At 32.2% G+C, this 21080-nt stretch overlaps 1 protein-coding gene across 1 annotated transcript; it reads right to left on the bottom strand.

The window, feature by feature from the left end:
• Positions 1–698: 698 nt before the first annotated feature.
• Positions 699–20919, bottom strand: LOC126741387 (ionotropic receptor 75a-like). Its single transcript, XM_050447782.1, has 10 exons — positions 20793–20919; positions 20568–20722; positions 16970–17325; positions 11882–12057; positions 11599–11828; positions 11425–11513; positions 9230–9416; positions 5692–5848; positions 1130–1247; positions 699–1073 (listed from the first exon to the last, which is right to left on the bottom strand). Exons 1-10 carry the CDS (start codon positions 20917–20919, stop codon positions 854–856), a joined length of 1815 nt encoding a protein of 604 aa, XP_050303739.1. The 3' UTR covers positions 699–853.
• Positions 20920–21080: the final 161 nt, after the last annotated feature.

Here is a 21080-nt window from a genome sequence, read left to right as displayed (position 1 = left end):
GATTTTTGCGCTTAATTATTGAATATACTTTTACGCGAAAATCATTGCGGAAAATTTAGCTGGCCTAATTTTCCTCAAGTTCAATTACTATTCTTTTATTTATCAAGATTAAAAGACTCCCTAAATAGCTTCCGTCTTATATACATACCTGAAGCAAAATTTTTAGCGAATCTGCACAGTTAAGATCAACAAAGAACCAATGTTTTTGAAAAATTATATCACCTCCCAAGAAATTTTCTCTCTTTGTAAAACACTTGTGTAATATTCCTTTAGACGATAAAACTTGTGATAAGAAGACCAGCTCTGAATGATAAAAAAGATATTGATAGATATAAATTAATAAAATAGCTTAAACTCAGTTAAATACTTTACCTTTTTTGTAACAACCAAAAACTGTAACAAAACCATTTTTTCCATTAAAATAATCTAAGAATTGCAAGAGCAATCCATTTAAGTTCTTAATGAGAAGCAAACCAAGAAGCAAAGTTCGAAAGTTCATTTTAGTATTAAATTAACATGATTCGAACATGACAATTTATAGCAGTCATAATGTACATTATGTACTTTATTATCCTTTGTTCAATTTCAACTTGACAAACTAGAGAAAATTGATATGCAAACAAAAATTTCCTTAATAATACTTCTACCATTTTATTATTAATATCTTATATCCAGTTAATTTATTGAGAAGTTGGGTCGATTGGTGTTATAAAATATATCATGTGATAGATAGATTTGAATATAATATTAACATAAAAGTAATTAAACTTACTATAATCATGTGAATGAATATAGATGTGCTGCTTAAATTAACAATAATAGTTTAAGCATTAAGCATCTGAAGCTATTCTAATTATTTTTTATTTTTTTTAAATACGTAATAAAAATATAGCTCGCCTAAAAAAATACAAAAACTACTTATGAACCCCCCAGCTGCAATTGCTAATGCTGGAGAGCAATCCACAATACCAACGCTATAAAAGGATGAGCTTTTTGAGTTGCATGTGGGTCTTCCACTGTATATCAAGATATTTTCTCGTTGTTGAATACCGGCTTCCGCTAGAAGTCGAAAACTAAAAATTATTATTTGTTTAAACTTGTTTCTATTATTAAAGAGATCGAGGCTCACCCAACTTTAAACTTTTCCTTATAAGAAGAGTGTTTCTGAATTGGCAACCATGGGTGGACAACTTGTAAAAATTCTATTTCTTGAAGGTCACATTTTTCATCTTCTTTAAATGTTTCACCTAAGTATAAAAAAATATAATTTATTAAGGTATCTATAAGTTCTTCTTCTCATCGGTTTGACGGGCTTGAGATGCCAGGTCTATTGAGCTGAAAATGTATATCTGGACATGCCATTTTTGAATTTTAGAAAATGTACAAAGTTGTTGGCATTATCAGTATCCTTTATGATGTTTTACCATTAAAAGTTAGCAACAAAGTTAGGGTGAATTGCTTTCCCCTAAATAATTAAATTATTTAATAATAATAATTTAATTTTTTTCGCTTAGTACTAGTAGTTAAAAAAAAGACGGCTTAGTTATTAGCACAAATGTACTAGAAAGTCAAAGTTTGCCTTCCGATGCAATTGGCACCAGTGACAATTGTGTCAAAGTCTTTATGTAACTATAGACTTCCATACTATAATGGTATAAATTGATTTTCTATTAGACTTGAATTTTAGAAAAGCTACAAAGGTGCTGGAAATATCAACGTCCCTCAACATCAAAATTTAGCAAAAAAACTTGCTATTGGTTAGGGAGCATAGCTTTCGCTTAAAGATAATGTTTTGCTTGATGACTTGAAGAAAAGCCGCGTTAGACATTAGCAAAAATTCAGTAGAAAGCCAAAGTTCGCCTTGTAATTGGTACCTGTGAAAATTGCGTCAATATCATAACATAATTCAAAAAATGCATATATTATTCTCAAAGAGACTTTAATAATACGTAATAAGAAGTAAACTCGAAGTGAAAGACTCACAAATGCAGCGTTTATTAAATTATTTAGGTTACACGTTGCGCCTATGAAGCGCGTAGATTATTTGAAGAGGGTTGCGGATTTTTTTTGATGCCAATAATTTTTAGTATTTTACTAGATAGAATGGAATCATTACTAGCAAATTCTAGTATATCCAGGTTGATGGGTATGACCCTTAATTTGCTTTATTCCATCTTAATTTGCCTATTAACAACAGTTTTAGATCAAATTTTTTTCAAATTGAATGGCCAAATGCATATGCAGAAAGTTGGCTTAGCATACCTTTGTCCCTTTTTGAGTGAAGTTTTCGTAAGTTACATAGAGAATAAAATCATGAACCGCACTTTCTCCAAACAGATAACAGCTTATAGGGGATAGTGGATGACCAATTGTCTAACTTTTTAAATTTTACGAATAGTCTATATGATAGAATTCCATTCACCATGGAAAAAGAGCAAAATAAGACGTTGCCTATCTTGGACCTTTTGTTAATAACAATTAATGACAATATTGAACTTGATATATAGAGAAAATCATCCCTAGCTGATAACATCATACCATCTTCTTTGAGCTGGCCTCATACACAAGTTTGCTTCTTTTAACTCTTTGTAACATAGGTTATTCACATTTTCACTACCTAAAGAATTCTTTTATAAAGGATTTAGTATAATTAAGGAGCTTACAGTCAAAAACCTTTTTCCACTCTAAATAAACTTCTCTTTAAATTCATAAACAAATATAAATTCTCCTACCATATTTTACATTCAAATTCAATGAAATCCAATAAATTCAGATCATTAAGTTTTTTCGGTTCAACTTGCTACAAGATTAGGTGACAAGATTAGTGAGATACGATCCCAAAGCATCCTGGGTTCGATATCCGTTCAATTTTAAAAACATTTTTATTTTTTGTGTGTCTTTTTATTTCCTATAAAGAAATATATAGGTAATGCATCGGATTCTAATAATATTTGGCGTTTAAAGATTTATATTTTAGTTAATAACGATACACGATGTATTTACTATTTTGCTTTTATCGGTATTTCATCGTAAGTATACTTTAATGCGTGTTATTGTACTTAAAATGAGGTCTCATAATGCCCTTAGCGAAACGCTTAACTTACTAATAGATGCTATATTTGTGAGACTTCGAGTTTGTTCTCCTCCTTGTTATATACCATACCATAATGGTAAGGTATGTACTCACCTCCAGTAGTTTTTTGAATTTTCTAGAAAGTGTATAAAAGACAATAGAGGATCCGGCTCGCTCATATCGTATCGCGATGACGATTTAATTATTTTAAGTACCAATTAGGATATTTTAAGTTTTAAATGAGAATATTTTTTTAGAGATAATTTTGAAAGTGAATTATAAATTTTTGGTATAAGCTTTTCTCTAAAAGATAAGTAATAAAAGTTCTCCTGTTAAGAAAGTTATTTTCTCAGAAAATTCCATCTTTTTGTCATTACATGTGGAAGTTCACACAGTACTGTCCGATTATTCGTCTTTTGTAATGAAATCCCAAATTCTTTAGAACTTTTGCCAAACTAGTTAAACTAATGTCGCAAAGTTCTTTGTACTTTATTATTTGTAGTACGGCAGCCATCGTCACGTGTTGTTTACTTTTATACATGTATAAATAATGGTTCTAATTTCGCTTTTAATTGTTTGGGGTAGGTCCAAACTTTTTGGATGCCGACGGATTCTTTTACTTGATTTGTCCAGTTCTACTTCGTCCATATTTCAAATCTTATTTAAAGTGCTTGAGTGCTTGCGATCTGGCATGGATCGCATGCGATTCTTTACTGCCAAAACAGATGTCAATGGCTCCATGTTATTTTTTTCTTGTTTAAAATAATTTTGTACTTTTAAAACTAAACGACGTTCACCCGAAGATAGAAACCGATATTTAGCAACATTTTTGTCTTCTTGCAAATCCATAATTTAAAAATTAAAAAATCATAAAGTAAATTTAATTATTAGCCTGATGATATCACTTCAAAATAGCAAAAAGAATAGACTCTAAGTATAGACCGCCAAAGTATGTATTTATTTGTCCAATCAGGCAAATTATCACCTTTCAGGTCCTCTTAACCTATTTCTTCGGCACTATATTTGGGTTTTTGTACATTTCCCAGAATTTATAATCCTTTTTTAACCCAATTCTACTTTTTTTTTACCTTATTAAATCATAATAAATATTAGGTTACACTAATAAATAATAATATTAAAACAAATTATTTAAGTATAAAAACGTATTTCTTTTAAAAAAATATTAGTACCCTTTAAAATAATAGTCAATATTACATTAAGAACCAAAAATGTTTTTAAACAGTCGTCCAAAACGGTACTCAATATAAATAGTAAAAAATACGGCGATAAGGAATTCATTTTTTAACCGGTCCACTTATACCCCAGATAATCCGTTACGTGTTAGAGTAAAATGAGCCGTCTATTGATGTCTACGGCGCGGCGCGGCGTATTGATGCCATATTCCTTTCAAACCTGCAGTTTCGAAAGAAATTTGGGCAAGGTTGTATGTTTATTATTAATTTACGAATTAAATCTTGGCAACAGTCGAAGTCGTCTCCCCATGATATCCAACATGTGCTCTATTGGATTCATATCTGGATGGCCATGGTAAGTATCATGCATAAGCAGGAAATTATCTCCCACATAGGGGGCAAATGGGACCACCTGACTTCTAACATGTCTGTAATATGTTCAGTAAACCGTTCTCTATATACAACTATACTCCCTCCATATTAATCCCGCCCCCACACCATTACTGACCATTATATTGAGCTGCGCATATCGTTCTCCTGGCCTTTAGTGCACTCTATTATGTCTATCGTCAAAAAAAAATGATATATGCATTCATCGCTAAACATAATCTGTGCCCAATATTCACTTTTCCAACCAACATGTTCACAAGCGAATTGTAGTCTTCGTCTGTTATACTCTCTGATGAGTAATGTAGATACTAATACCTGAGATTACCTTAGATTTTCTAAAATTGCAACGCTTCAGAAACTCATTTTGTAAAGAAGTGCTAGTTACAAACCGTTGTCTCAAGATACGAATTCCTAGAAATCGGTCTTCAGAAAATGTTGCAACTCTTTTATAACTCTGGCCTGGTCTTCTAATGTTGCTACCAGTTTGTGCAAACTGACTCAAAACTCTGGAGACGTGGACTGGTTGACATTAAATCTTTCAGCAAGCTTCTTCGTAAAGAATAACAACTTTAACACAGTCAGCTTCTGACAAATTGCGGATTTCTCGTTGCGACGGATTCATTTTGCAAGAATTCAATATGTAAAGTTAAAATCACGTGGAATATCGAAACTCTACTAAAGTAAACCGCATGAAATTCTGAATGCAGATGCAATATTGACTTTTTTTATCTTTCTGGTAGGTATCCGTTTGTTTCCAGTTCATCGAAAATCAAGCGTCAATGTACTTCATGGTTTCAGATACAAAAAATATTTGTAAATAAATAAATTTTTATTAAATTATGCGTTAATTTTGGAGTCTAGTGTAAATAAGCCATGTTTTTGTTACAACTTTGTGCTTTTTACCGAGCCGCACATTGGACTGTTAGGCAATAAAAACCCATACATTGTAGCGGAATATAACTTATTTTAATAAAAGTTTTTTGTTAATATCTTCGTTCATTGCTCGCTTAACAGCTACAGGTTTGAAACACTTACTAACAAGTTTGTACCCTGATCCAATTTCCATATGAAAAGCAAACAGTCCTTGTCTCATTCTTCTAACGCCATCTTCTATAAACATAAAGTTCGGAGGTTTACCTTGTGGTGCAACCTTTTTCTGGTAAAGCGATTTTCTGACTCGATCATCTGCGACCTAGTAAATAAAGGATAACTAAAATATAAATCTGATGGAATTCTATAAACTACCACTAACTATATGCAACTAATAATAAAACATTTATATGGAGCACTATGGAAATATAGTCGGTCTTAAACCTCGTATTTTCAAGTGGTTTCCACCAGAGTTAATTTCATCCAGAGTTAATATGAGGCGTCCGGTTTCTAAACTCTCTAAATCCATTTTATACAAAAAATGAGGTAAGAGCCCTGCTGCCATCTATAATTGCCTTTTTATCTTTCTCTAAATAATATCTGCACTAAAACTTCTTCAATCCAATAAAAATTGTATGTAATATTCCGGCCACAGTAGCAGAACTCTCTCACTTCTTCGTAGATACTATTTCAAAACTCTTTAGGTCCTTTCATTTATTCCGTTATCAAAACTGCTTACATCCCATAATAAAATATTATATTATTGTCGTACGGTTTCAAAACTGTCTTAATTCTGCAAGTTGTTTTGATTTTGTTTGCCCGCGTTTAGTAAACATCCGACTGCAATACAATAACGATTTCATTTTCGCTTTGTTATTTTCCACGTTTTTTTTTAATAACACAACTTATAACAATTATTAATTTACTGTGAGTAAAGCGTTATGGAGAATTATTCTATTATGGTTATAACACCTAATAAAGGTAGAAAAAAAATAGCAGATCCCTCGAAATGGAAATCTACACAAGCAAAAAGTGCAGGGTCAGTACTCATGTATTTATGTAATTAGTTAGGTACATAAAAGTACGTTTTTTTGTAGATACAGACCCAAATCGCTTCCAAGTCTACCAAAATGCAGCCATAAGAAGACCTTTGCTTGTGCTGATCTCACTATGCAGGAAATTAGGAAATTTCATGCATGCTTTTATCAAAATAAAACAAAGATTGAACAGGACAATTTTATTCTGAAGCATACTTCCCAAAATGTTCCGAAGAGACGCCGTCCAGTTAAAGGTACACGCAGCAATTCAATTTCTTTATCTTATTTTATTAAAACAAAAAAAGGAACACTGTCGGTTTGAAGCAATGCATTTTTATCAATTCTTGGAATCTTAAGATTTAGAGTTCAGAATTTGAGCAAAAAATTGTTATCAGATGGTTGTCCTCCCAAAGAAAATCGGGGTGGTGACCGAAAAAGCAGGCATTATGTTCAAAAAAAGCAATGGGTCACAAATTTTATTAAAAGATTAAACTGTGTAGAGTTTCATTACACGAGAAATAAGTCCGAACGTCAATATATGACAAGTGATCTGAGTATTAGGAAACTTTGGAAAATATACTGTAGTGAAAATAAAGATCTAATAGTGAAATATGATTACTTCAGGGAAATTTTTACAAAAGATTTTAATATAAGCTTTCAAACCCCAGCTACAGATGCATGTTCTGAATGCATTAGCTTAAAATGTCAAATTACAGCTGCTTCGAATCCTGAAACCAAGGCAGAATTAATGTGCAAATCACGAGTTCACAAACTTAAGGCCAAAGCATTTTAGGAGCTTCTTAAACAGCCAGAAGATAATACCATTAAACTTAGTTTTGATTGTCAAAAAAACTTGGTGCAGCCGCGCGTTCCAGACCAGTCAGCCTATTATTCAAGACAATTTTATTGGTATAACTTTACCATAAAATAGTTTCAATGGTTAATCACAAATTGTCCACACTTAATCTGGCAGAAACTAAGTGGATTAAGCTATTTTGCGATTTGTTTTGCGGTTTTGCTGGGTAAAATGAAAACTCCATAATGATTGGCATGCTTATGCATTGGCTTTACTTTACAGAATCTTCAGTTCAAGAGATTCACGTAATATTTCCCATTGTAGGACATTCGTTTTTGCCACCTGATAGAGTCTTTGGAAGAGCTGAAAAAAAAGTTAAAAAGAAGGAAGTTATCCTTCATCCACGAGAATATCGAGAAATATTATCTGATGGTGTGACCGTACTTGATCTTGAAAAAGATTTTGATATCTTTGACTGGAAAAGAGCAATTGAGGTCTGTATTAACCCACCTAATCAATGGCGTTTCCAATTTTCAACTGCAAAGAGAATATCTATAAAGAAACAAAACCAACAAACAGGTAAAAGTATTGTTATTAAAGGAGAAGTAAACTTTAGATCGGATCTTGGTACCTATAAATCATGGCTAAAAAAAGGGAAAAGCCTTACTTTAATAAAGCCTGAGCCGTTGCCAAAAGTTCATTCTATTAAAGAAGCTAAAATTAAAGATGTTGATGCTCTTTTGAAAAAACATTTTGGATTGGAGTGGAGATATACACCAAACGAAGATTTGACTTTCTACAAGATCTACAAGAATATTATTGACAATAATATGGCGATAGAACAGGAAGGCAATGCGAATACTGAAGATGTCATCTATAATATTGAAGAAGACGATGGGCTTAGGAGAATTTAATTTTATTTTGTACATTAATGAATATATAACTTTGTAGGTTACACTTTCAAAATATTTTGCATTATTTCATAAACTATACGGATCGTTTATCACTTTCGGGTTTTCATAACATAACTTTTCATAAATCCACTGTTTGTTAACAAAACTCGTTACATCCAAACTTTTTTATCAAATTGTTTCTCTAGTTACACCTAAAAATATGTTTTTTGTCAAAAAACCTTATTAGAAGGGTCCTATTTTTACATATAATAAATTTTATAAATGTATTTTAAATAGTTTTGATACTACAGGTTTTTTACATTTTCTTTAAAACTGCTTATCTTGGATCTAGAGGCTTTTGAAACCGGACGCCTCATATAATTGCTGAAAAAACGCAAAGTTGACAAGAAATCAAAAATTTGGTTAGAATACGCTACTTAGGAATATTAGAAAGTATTGTTATGAATTCTAATTCTTAGGACACTAATTTAATAACAATTTACTCGGTTGTACGTTAAAGATAGCCCACTCTTAGATTTCGGGAAGGTCTGTATGTAGATCTGGACTGCGTTTAAGCGAAGGCTGAGTAGTCTAATTAATAAATTAATAAAAGGGTGGTTATATTTAGCAAAAAAGTATTTTAAGGCTTACTGATCTGTTCTTCGAACCGTTAGTGCTTTTTGCATTGACACGCAACAGTAATTGATAGGTAGGTAAATCATTAGTTTGAAGGGAAACGATGATTCACTGTTTACCTGATTTTCCATAATTGTCTTTGAGAGGGGAAATGTAATACGTCGTAGGTCTCAATTTAGGTCAAGTACTATATAGTAGAGGAGGAGTATGAGAAAAATTATTGCACGTCAATAAGTACATTGATTTCCGACCCTAGAGCTGAGTTTGCCGGACTGGTTTACTTATAAATATTATATTTTAGAATGAAATTTCTAATTAATAAAATCCTTTTAAATGTATACCTTAAAATAGTGTCTATTAAAAGCTCTGTCTTCGACGCCAAGTGAAAGTCTTGAATTTAAAAGGTCTTCAAGGGTTTGGATACTTTTTGAAGGCGTTTGAAACAAAGAAACTATATTTGCCGAAAATGCCACGTACAAAAACGTCAACGATATCAAAAGAACCAAAGTTGCTATTCTGCCCGGAATCCTAAAAGACAGGAATATGTATTTTTAGCATAAATATACCAAGTTAACATAGTATCAATAAAATATTTGTGGTGATTTTTATACTGCGACAAAATTCAGGGGCATGTTTCTTGGACTAAATCAAGCAAAAAAGTTTCTATGAACATATGTCCTAGATATTATACTCAATAAGATAATTTTCTGAGAATTGGTACGCAGTTTCCAAACATCAAACAATTTTTCTCATATTCGCTATTGGTTCATGCGGGCTTTAAACTGAACATTTTTATTTAAGAAAAGGGTACGCCACTGGTTTTTCTTGTATTAAAAAATACTTATGAATTCTTTATTTCCTTTAGAGCATATCTGGTTTCTTGGTAATTTTATTTCCGATGCACGGTTTTCGCATAAAAAAATAAAAACGATTATTGTGAATAGCCATAACACCTAAATCTGCTTATCAAGTATTATTTTTATAACTCGATTTTCGGGATTTTTTTGAAAAGTTTTTGCAGTAAAACGTTCTAATAAATGCCTATCTGATCATCTAAAATGGAATATTTTCCATTGAAATATTGCCATTTCACTGATGCCTAAATCTTCTGCTTTAATCCTCAAATGGAAGAATTGATTCTCAATGACATCGAGGAAAGCCCTACCACTAGAGAGATTGCTCAGACGTTACAAATTAGCCATTTTACAGTTTCGAATATCCTTAGAAGAAATCTTTTAGTTTTTAGTTAAAATTTTTTTCTCCTATCATATTCAGCGTGTGTAGGTACTGTTGCCGGGCGATTTTCCGAAAAGTGTGGCATTGTGACGTTGGATGCAAGAACGCATAAGTCAAGATGCACAGTTTTTCAGAAAGAACTTTTCACTGATAAGGCAAATTTCTCCAGGAATACAATCATAAAGTTTTATAACAATCACCTTTGGAGTGATGAGAACCCACAAGCCGCATAGGAAAGACATCATCAACACCAGTTTTTAATTAATACTTGGGTTGGAATTATTGAAAACTTTCTGATTGACCCATTTTTTTATTGGAAAGTTTTACTAGAGAAGTGTATATCGTGCATTTATTAAAAATAAATTTGTCAGCACTTCTTAAAGAAAATTCTATTCAGCTAAGACAACTAATGTTCTTTTAGCTAATGCTCGGCAATATTTAGACATTACATATCCAAATCGTCGGGAAGGTACCCAAACTTGGCCCCCACGGTCTCCCGACTTAAATCCGCTTGATTTTTTTCTGTTTTTGCTGGCCACCTTAAACATTTCGTTTATAGAACTCCAATTAAAAGAGGAATTGCAGAATTGCTTATAGCGTCTTAAAAAAAGTAAATCTTATTAAAATAAATAAGCAGACCTCAGGAATTTTCTAACGAGTCTTAATTAATGTTCTTGTCTTGTATTAATGTTCAAGGTGGCCACTTTGCAAACTTTTGTAATATTGTTAAGTATTTATTAAATAAATGATTAATAAAAAATTGCGTATTTTATTTCATCACACAAAAGCTAAAGTACTTTAAGACAAGAATGGAGGAGCGAAAATCCTTCATTCCTAAGTTATAAATGTCCAGTTCCGTAAAAAATGCAATAAAATATTAACAATAATGAAAATTATACTTTTAATTTCTTTATGCGAAACTGTGTATTGAGCGAAAAATGTCTAAGATATGCTCTAAAAAATTGAAAAATATTTTTTATTACAGGAAAAACCAGTGGCGTACCTTTTCTCTTAAAAAAATATTCAGCTTAAAGTTCGCATGAACGCCAATGGCGGATACAAACATTTAAATTGTGTATAGAATAAACGCTATAAATGTCAAAAACATACAGGGGAATCAAATTTATCGAAAAAAGTTAGTTTTTTCGATAAATCTTAGACGTTTAGGAGATACGTCCATGGGAAGTTTTTTTGCTTGATTTCGTCCAAGGAACAGGCCCCTGAATTTGTCGCAATATTAAAAAAACACCCTGTATATACATATAAAAACAGTCAATAAAATATATATTAATAAACCAACCTGTTGGGTAAAAAAGGTGCTCCTTGTTGACAGATTGCACCAAATGTGACAATAAATACGTCAATGTTATTTTCAACAGTTCCAGCTTCCTATAAATAATAAAGGTTATTCAGGATAAAGTATCAATGTCTTGATTAATGCAATGCCTCTTATTTATGACAAAGATTTACTAACCTTTGCTGCTTTTAGATTTTCCCACATCGTAAACCCGTAAAGTGACCCCATCATAATAATAACGAGAAATATACTGCAAATCCAAACTTTGTTATCAAATGGTAAAGTATACACGTTAGTAACATATGAAAGTTTTGGTTGGCGAAATACAAACTTAGATACTGTTGGTGAAAGCGAAGCAACGTAGTCAATTATAGGAATTTTTTCTTTTTTAAAAAACAAAACTGTTCCTATAAATATATGTAAGAAAAATTAATAATATTTAAAAGAACTGCAAAATTACCTGCAATATCAGCTTCATTTCTCAAAATTTTTCCCATCATACCATTCCAATTAGAAGCGTTATCTTTATAGCCCCATGTATTACATATGGACATATTTAGGGTCACATTAAATATAGGTGCCATAGTTAAAATCAGGACGTAACTAACTTTTGAAATACTGTCTATATGCTTATTTCTAAAAAGAAGGCATTAGCATGTTATATTATATTTTCAACTAAATAGTATCCATTAATAATTTAAATTCCTAAATTAGTATTAATCAGTTTAGACAAAGAAAAACGAGATAAGGACGAAAACGTTTTTTTTTTAAATCCTCGGACACGTCGATTTTATTTTTTAATCGGATTCTTCGGAAAATTCCTAACATATAAATTTTGTGTTTAATGGCCTATACTTGTCCTCAACTTTTCAAGTTTCAACTTTTTTAAGTTTAACTGAGGCTCAGCGAATCGAAAAAAGAATTATCTTTGGCTCTGGTGAGAAAACTAGAAATTTGTACTTTCGAAAGCTTCAAACAGACGAAAGGTGGCATAAAATGCATTCTTGAATGGGAAGAAACTTCTGGAAACTGCAATCTATGTTTTCCGTTTTGTATTTTTCCTTTTCGACATATCAATTTTTTGAACATCACAACATTGTGCATCATGTTCATCGATTTTTTCGAATTTCGGTTTTTGGATTTCTCCATCGAGCGTTATAGTATCGTTGCGGATCTCAAGCCAACAGTGAAGTCAGAGGCAGTCCTTCAATAAATTTAAAAGATGATCTATGACCTCCAGATATTTTCAATGAGGCTCCTTCCCTTATAGTTTCTAATGAAAACTAAAACCCTTTAAATGCATTGATGGTAGAGGTTGCCGTTTAGCAGATGTTGGTTGATTTCCGCAAGACTTCATTGTCTTTTTAGTTGACTTGTTTAATTTGCTGAAATGTTCATCCGTTCTTATTTGACTAACTGAGGTTGATACAACTTGCCATTTGACATCTAAATTCAATATCATTATGACTTACAATGTCATGTCTTCTGCATTAGAACTCTTGCATTCCTTCTATAAAAGTATAAAAATTCAAAATAGTTTTTCTAAGCATACAAGTCGTGAATACCAAAATCTTCCTCGTACATATGAACTCTCTTGCACGGAAAATAAAATACTAAAGTCATTACTTGGGTGCCTAATAATAGTTTTTGTAATACCTAGTAGAGTGCTTGAATAAGAACAGAAAACTTCTAAGTCAGTCTACAGTCAGTAGAATTGAGGCTAGAAGTGGAAACAAACTGAAACTGAAGGATTTTTGCAGATCAGGAAGGACTGGCGTTCCTAATGGACTGGAGTTCGTAAAAACTGGATTTATTTAAACCTCTTAAGTACTTAACTTTCTTGGGATAACACCTGCTCCATAGAGCGACTATAACAAAATTTCTAAAGAAGAAAAAGTTGCCTCCCTATAAAATTCAATTACTTTAAGAACTACTAGAAGCTGATTTAGATCGCCGAAACAACATTTTTCAGATACATGACCGAAAGAACTGATAACTATAGACAAGTAATATGCTTTTCAGACGAGGCAACTTTTTAGTTGAATAGAAAAGGAAATAGGCATTTATTGGTACTAGGCACCTGAGAACTTACACTGGTTTAAAGAAAATCATTTTCAGCATTATGCAAAGATCAACGTATCAGAAATTATTAATAACAGAGTAATAAGACCATGCTTCTTTGAAAGAACTTTGATGGGATAGCGTTATCATGATTTTTTAGTAGACTGTATATACTGATGAAAATAACCCAGATATGTCAAATGAAGCGTTATAATTTCAACTGATTAACACGTCTTCCCACTCTGCTATGATTGCTAGAAGATTCCTAGATAAGTTTTTCTCAAACCGGTGGGTATTATTCATTGGATTACTTTCTTAAAGCTTATGTCAAAAAAAGTGTACAGAGATAAGCCACACATGCTGGATATCCTCAAAGATCGCATCCGTAATGTAATTAGGAATGTTTTTCCTCACACAAATGAAAATGTACGGAATTGATGAGACATAGAATAGAAGAATTGATCGATGGTGTACTGTAGAGTCTTAATAAGACAATATACCCAAAATAAGGAAAGCTTGAAAGGCTTGGGGCATTTTGTTTGCTTGCAATGATATCAAATGCTTAAGTATGTATAAATGGCAAAAAAACACTTTATATCATAAAAATATGTTACTTCCTTCCTCCTCTTTAATAAAATATGAAGCATCTCATGAAAACTCTATGAAGAAGACAATATTGAAATTCAATATTCAATAACTTAAATGAATTTAGATTAGGCATATTAGAAAAAGAAACAACAACATAGCAACGTCGCCGCTCGATCGCATTATTGATGCCACCAACACAAGGATCTTTACCAGTGACGTCGTTCACATGATAATTAAATATTTATTAATAATAGATTATGATAAATTAAAATAAATTGGTTATATATTAGATTATAAAGGAATTCCTTTAATAAATAATTCTTGCAAACTTGAAAAGTCATTTGCAAAGGAAAAACTTCCCAGTCACCCGAAGTACTTTCTATGACCTACTGGTTACCTTAAAACAACTTTGGATTTCGTTCAACATTTCTACGTCCAATCTGATTTTCATTATTTGATAATGGTACGACTAAATCAGGATGCTTTGGAAGTAAGGACAGTTTATATTTCAGAATTTGCCATTCTATCGAACAGATATAAAGATGTACAGTACATTAAATAAGATATAGTCTATAAAATTGTGCATTTTCTCGTAAAATTGTCAATTCAATTCATCAAAAAATGCACTTTTTCCAAAACAAATGGTTAAGGTATAACAATGTTTGACAATCTTTTCCGATTATTGTATTGTTACTCTTTGGTTAAACCACCACAGGATAACAACGTTAGTAGTAGCCCCGAACTTTTGAGAACATTGATAAACACAAAGGAAATTAAGTGCTATAGGAAAAATTAACAACGAGTGGTTGGAAAGTTTTGACAAGATTTAATACAAGCTGAGTCGATACTGACTCAGAAACAGATGAGGAAGAAGAAACAAATGTTGATGTAAATCAAAACAGCGATACAGATTCCGGAGATGAAATTGTCGACCATTATCCGACGTTTCGAGCTCAGAATAGAATGAAATATTATAAATACGATGTATGCAGCACGCCAATGGATTTTGTATAGGGAATGTAAAGAATTGTGCAAATTGTATCTCATCCATTTAATAATATTGTAAAAAAATAACTCACCCGACCAAGCGCATGGGTTGTACAATTATTTTCCACATTAGTCAACATTTTCAGATGTCGTTGGAAGCAAAATGTTCCTTCTGATATTTGGGGAAGGCAATGCAAAAATTGAATAAACTCACAGACTTGCCAATCGTTGGTTACTAAGACGATTCCAAAGAAGTCAGTATTTCAACGATCGAAGAGCACCAGAAGATAAGCTTTAATTTTTTGGCTAAATCTTTTAATGGTCGCAATAACCAACGACAAAAAAAAACAATAATGAAAGAATGCGAAATTAGTTTCAGAGAGAAAAATGTAATATATTAAATAAGTGTCAAATCAAAATTAGTGCCTAAGTAAAATAATTGTGTATTTGTAATTATTTAAAGTAACTTAATGTCTGCGTTTTATATAATTTACACATTTTACTCAACATTCTTTGTGTTTCGAAAATGATTATTTAAAGAAATTTATATAATTCTTATATGAATAATTTTAATAATAAAATAATAATTTTCCTATCAATATTTCATATCTATATATTTATGAAACAGTGTTGGATTGAAATTCTTTCAAAGAATAAATGTGACGCGTTAATAAAATCAAATTACATCATGTAAATTATTTTGCTTTTCATTGATTTTTTTTGATTGATTTCTGTGTCCACACTTCCCTGAAGCTTCAGTTAAATTTCTCGACAACTCTCAAGAATAAAAATATTAATTTTCCATTTTCAAAAGATAATACGTAATTCAATTTTCCTGGTAGTTCCTACCAAAATTTAAAAAAATATATCTTTTGTGAATTTTTATTCCCGACGTCACTTTAATGTAGTAAAAAATCTTTGTAATAAATAATACAATGCCAAATTTTATATTTACAATTATTTCCAGTTGCCTTATTGTCATTGGTGTATATAACAATAACATTATGAAAAGATAGGTTCAGCCAATCAGGGTGAGACTTCTGACCTTGTCAGCGTCGATGTGGCAACTTTCTAAAACTAGTTTCCGTTCATTTTTATGAACACACGTTTAGTTTCCTCACATCCTTACTTCTAGTCTCCTTGCCCTGAGTACATGTCAAATTAAAACAAATTTGTGTCTAATTCTAGTCACGCGCCATCCTTCGCCCAGTCAATACATGGTAGTTCTTTGTCCTTTCCGATTCCTCGTATCCCTTTCCCAGACCCTTTTCTACCCCTGCCATTAACGCATCGTGGGGAACGTACAAATGTATAAATTTACCAGTGTGAAAGTCTTAATTAATTATTGTGAAATCTTCGATTCGAGGAACAGGGTACATACCCGACGGCTTTTCCAGAATCACCCGAATGAGCTGGCTAATTGCACCGACTGGAAGCAGAAGCCAATAACCCAGAACAAGCAAGCAAGCTGATTCTAGTCTTTCAATGTTCTAAGAAGGGAAAACATATCGAGAGTTTTTCCGAGAAATACGAAAATGTAAAAGTATAGAAGAATTCCATTTAAGCAGAAAAATTTCCCGTCATACTTTTTTACGACACTCTGTATATTTTTATTTTAATGTCAAAGATTTTTTCAACTAATTTTGTTTGTTCTATCTGTTTTAGCAAAAGGGTACTTAAATTTCGAATTCGCTTCTTGCTTTATCTTTATATGTGTGAGTCCTGATCTCAGGGGTTTTTTAACGAAAGATCTCCAGTATAAGAAACATAAAGAGAAAGCATTTGAGTAAGCTTTCAAATAAACATAAAAGAGTTCGAGTTCGGCAGGTGAAGAAAATGTCACTGATTAATAACTGTTCAACAAAACCTACATCCAGAAACGATCATATAAATATACATTGAGTTTATTTACCTTTTATCAGTTAGATGTCTTAATGTATCATTGTTCGTAACTACCATACAAGCTCTTATAACAATTCCCATGTTTTGTCTATTTTCAAACAATCCTAAATCTTTCCTTTGACTTTTCTGAAAGCCTGTTTCGGGTGTCCAACTTCCAATGTCTTCGACTTCAAAGTGCCGTTGGTTTGGAGTCTTCTTATAAATTTTTTTGAAAGTAAACGATCCATTCTTTTCTCTCCTCGACAATGTAAAGTCGCTATTGATCAGAATGGATAAATTTAAAAAAGCGATTTTTGGTTGAATAACACCTGCATCGTACGAGAGTAGCCATTGGTATGGAAAGGCAAACAATTTTGATTTATTTGCCTAAAATAATATTTTAAATAAATACTCAGAAAACTTGAGTAAAATTTAACTGCGTTAATTTTCTTAAAGTTTCATAAGTAGCTTTATAATTAAGATAGGTTCTACGCCCACGATAAAGGACTTCCAAGGGGCTTGCGTCATCTCCACTGGTAGCCAACATATATATGGAGTGGTTCGAGAAGCGCGCTATAAGAACAGCTAATATATAAACCCAAGGTGTGGCTTCAAAATCATTTATGATTTAATTCGATGATACATTTATTATTTGGGATAAACAGGTGACACAGAGCTAGCAAACTTTCTGGAAAACATCAATAAAATTAGGCCAAATATCAATGATGGAGAAGGAAACTGAGTAAAGCATTGCCCTTCTTAGATGTTCTTGTAAAGAACAGTCATATAAGTATATTGTAAATTAATACACACAGGGCAATACCTATACCACAACTCCAATCATTCTGGTTCAATAAAGGTAGGAACCATTAAAACTCTGTATAAGAGGGCAGCCACAATATGCAGCTAGCCTCTACCTGAAAATAGAAAACATCACCAAAGACGCAGTGGCGGCTCATGGGTCAATCTTCAGGGGGGTCATTTTGGTTTGAAAACTTATAGTTTACTCTAATAAAAAAAAACAAATCAAGCTATTGATTTTTTAAAGTATTTGAAAGATTGTTTTCTCGATGCTCAACATAGACAAGGCACTAAGTCTAGATTGTCTTATCGTATTACGCAGGAATGTTTTTACTCTTTTTAAAGTAGAAAAACATCTCTCACTTTCCACGGTTGTCATAGGGAATGTGCACAATATATTTAATAATTTCACTGCTTCAGAAAATGTTTCAGATAAATTCATGTTAATAAAAAGCTGAAGTATGGCTACTGCACCGGCACTATTGCGAAAATCCTCACGACAATATATGACTTCAAGTTCCGATTTTAATTTGGAAATATTTACTGTGGGATAATGATCCTTGACTGTATTTAAAATATTTTGCGGAAAGTTGGTAGTGTATGCTTCAAATTTCTCTATGTAGAATAACTGTAAAATCATGAGATGATTATTGAAATCAAACCTGTGATTTATTTCAGATATAATAATATCACAAATTTCCAGTGTAGTTCGTTGCTTTAGATCCTCTGTAGCTGTAGTACTTTTTCTTTTTTTTTGCTGTTCATGTGCTTGGTTCTTCTGATTCCAGTATTTCTAATTATTTGGATATTGTTGTTAAAAGACAGTATATAATTTTTAATAGATCTGACATCAATATCTCGAATTTGTAATTGTTTAAACAATATATCAACATGGGGCATTATTTTATGGAAAAAATTTAACCAAAATAAAAAAAGCTCATCTTCCAAATGTCTTTTTAAACCAGTTGCTTGATTTATATTGTTACCATCTTGCTCCTCATCAATAATTTCCTCTAAGCAAGATTTTAAATCATCTTTATAAGTGTATACAATTTCAACACATTTTGTATTGAAAGCCCATCGAGTGGGTGCAGCTTTAGGTAGCCTTACTTTAACCACTCTATCCAGAACCATCGTACGTTTTGGAGATCGGTCGAAAAAGGACGAAAATGCGTGTAAATTTGCAAAAAATATTTTTATACGTTTATGTTGACTCGCCGCTTTTTGCAGGATAAGATTAAGTTGATGGGCATAGCAGTGAATAAAGTGTGCATTTGGGTATATTTCTTTAATTTTTGTTTGTACTCCTCCCAGTTTACCGCTCATGACTGATGCACCATCGTAACTTTGGGCAATCAATTTTTCAGGTGCTTCATTAATTTTTAATAATTGAAGTTCTTCCAATATTACATTAGTTAAATGTTATACTGTGGTACCTGGTGGGTTAACAAATTTCCAAAATCTTTCATGTACAATACCAGTTAATACATATCGTAATATGACAATCATCTGCGTTTTATTGGAGCTGTCTGTGGTCTCATCTACTTGAATTGCCACAAAATTTGTCTGGCCAATCTCCTTAATTATATGAGTATGTACAATGGCTAACATTGATTCTAAAATATCGTTCTGTTCTCTGCTCTATAATTGTTTTTGATGTTGCTTTAAATACTGTACATTTTTCAATATATTCCTTAAACATTAAATCCAGTTCAGAAATAAAATCGATAAGGCCCAGAAAAATTCCAGGATTATTGGAGCTGTTACTTTCGTCATGACCGCGCAATGCAATTTCGAAAACTTCGCAAAATTTTACACAGGCGATTACTTTGTTTAAAGTACAGTAACTAACTAAAACAAAACATTCATCCAGTCGGGCCGTCGACTACGTTAGCGATATAGGACTGAAAGGTGACTCTCACTCCCGCTCACGAAATGCGAATCTGTCCTCTTTGTTCTATTTTACATGCATTTCTCCATAAGCCATAAGAACTGTATAGGGACAATTTAAAATACGGCCCAGCCACGGGCTTATGTGATGAGCGCGAGGCGCGACGTTAGTAATATATTTATTTGTTTTGCTATTATATTTGTTTTGCCAATGCAGACTTAGAGAATTTTATAATTTACAGTGAAGTTTTAGATAAAAGATATTTTTAATAAAATTGGTATATTTATGAGATTATTTTAGGGGGGTCATTGACCAATTGACCCTAAGAAGGAGCCGCCATTGCAAAGACGTACATCAGAACATGGAAAGACATAGCAACTTGAGAATCCTACAGGATTTTTAACGATTCTAGACATCAAGAAAACTTCGATGAAAATGAGGAGAATTGCCGGAAAATTCCACATCGAGACACCCTTCACCTTAAAGGCAACTATTAGGGGTTTAATATCGAATACTAAACCAGCATGTCTACTAGAAACCAAGAACTGCATATTCCAAATCTCCTCCGAATGTGGAGCCTCATATATTAACTACACACTGGAAGTTAGAACAAAAGAACACAGCTAAAAGCAACTTATATCATGCAAAACCAAGGAATATTCATCCAGCATTGTATTGATATTTCCAACATCTGGAGATACCTACTGTCGGGACAATGTAAGATCTAAAGCACTTCACATATGACCGGAACACATACCTCAAGCATATAAGCCTATAGAATAGTTCTGGTTGTGCACTGGACAACGCTTGAAGATACTTAAGGTACGAACATAAAAATTTATTACTTTACCAAAGTCTACCACTTTCAAAAACATATTATTATACCTATCGAGATTAAAAGACTCTCTAAATAGCTCCTCTGACCTTGTATACATACCTGATGTAAAATTTGTAGAGAATCTGCACAGTTAAGGTCAATGACAAACCAATGGTTTGGAAAAATTATATGACCTTCCAAAAAATTTTCACTTCTTGTAAAACACTTGTGTAATATTCCTCTAGATGATAAAACCTTTGATAAGTACACCAGCTCTAATGATAAGAGGAGTATTGACAGATGTTATTATTTATTATAATAACCTCACTCAGTTAAATCGTTTACCTTTTTTGTCGCAACCAAAAGCTGTAACAAAGCTATTTTTGCCATTAAAATAATTTAAGAAATGCAATAATAATCCATTTAAGTTCTTCGTGAGGAGCAAACCAAGAAGTATAGCTCGAAAGTTCATTTTTGTATCAGATTAACATCACCCAAACATGACAATTTATAGCAGTTATTACAACGTAAGTATGCCTTATTATCCTTTGTTCCAGAACTGATTCGTACGCTCCAAAGTTAATACCCACCAATTTCAACTCGACAAACTAGAGAAAATTGATAAGCGAATAA

The sequence above is a fragment of the Anthonomus grandis genome, chromosome 10, assembly GCF_022605725.1.
Source record: "Anthonomus grandis grandis chromosome 10, icAntGran1.3, whole genome shotgun sequence".
In the NCBI taxonomy this organism is placed as follows: Eukaryota; Metazoa; Arthropoda; class Insecta; order Coleoptera; family Curculionidae; genus Anthonomus; species Anthonomus grandis.
The sequence above is the reverse complement of the archived record's forward strand: the minus strand, read 5'-3'. Positions and strand labels throughout refer to the sequence as shown.

Excerpts from the sequence above, each read along its gene's own strand:
- LOC126741387 (XM_050447782.1), bottom strand. The coding sequence starts at position 20,919 with ATGAACTTTCGAGCTATACTTCTTGGTTTGCTCCTCACGAAGAACTTA. Across the intron at positions 20,723-20,792 it reads TTTTGGTTGCGACAAAAAAG|AGCTGGTGTACTTATCAAAG; the intron begins GTAAACGATTTA and ends TCTTATCATTAG. Across the intron at positions 11,829-11,881 it reads AAATGAAGCTGATATTGCAG|GAACAGTTTTGTTTTTTAAA; the intron begins GTAATTTTGCAG and ends ATATATTTATAG.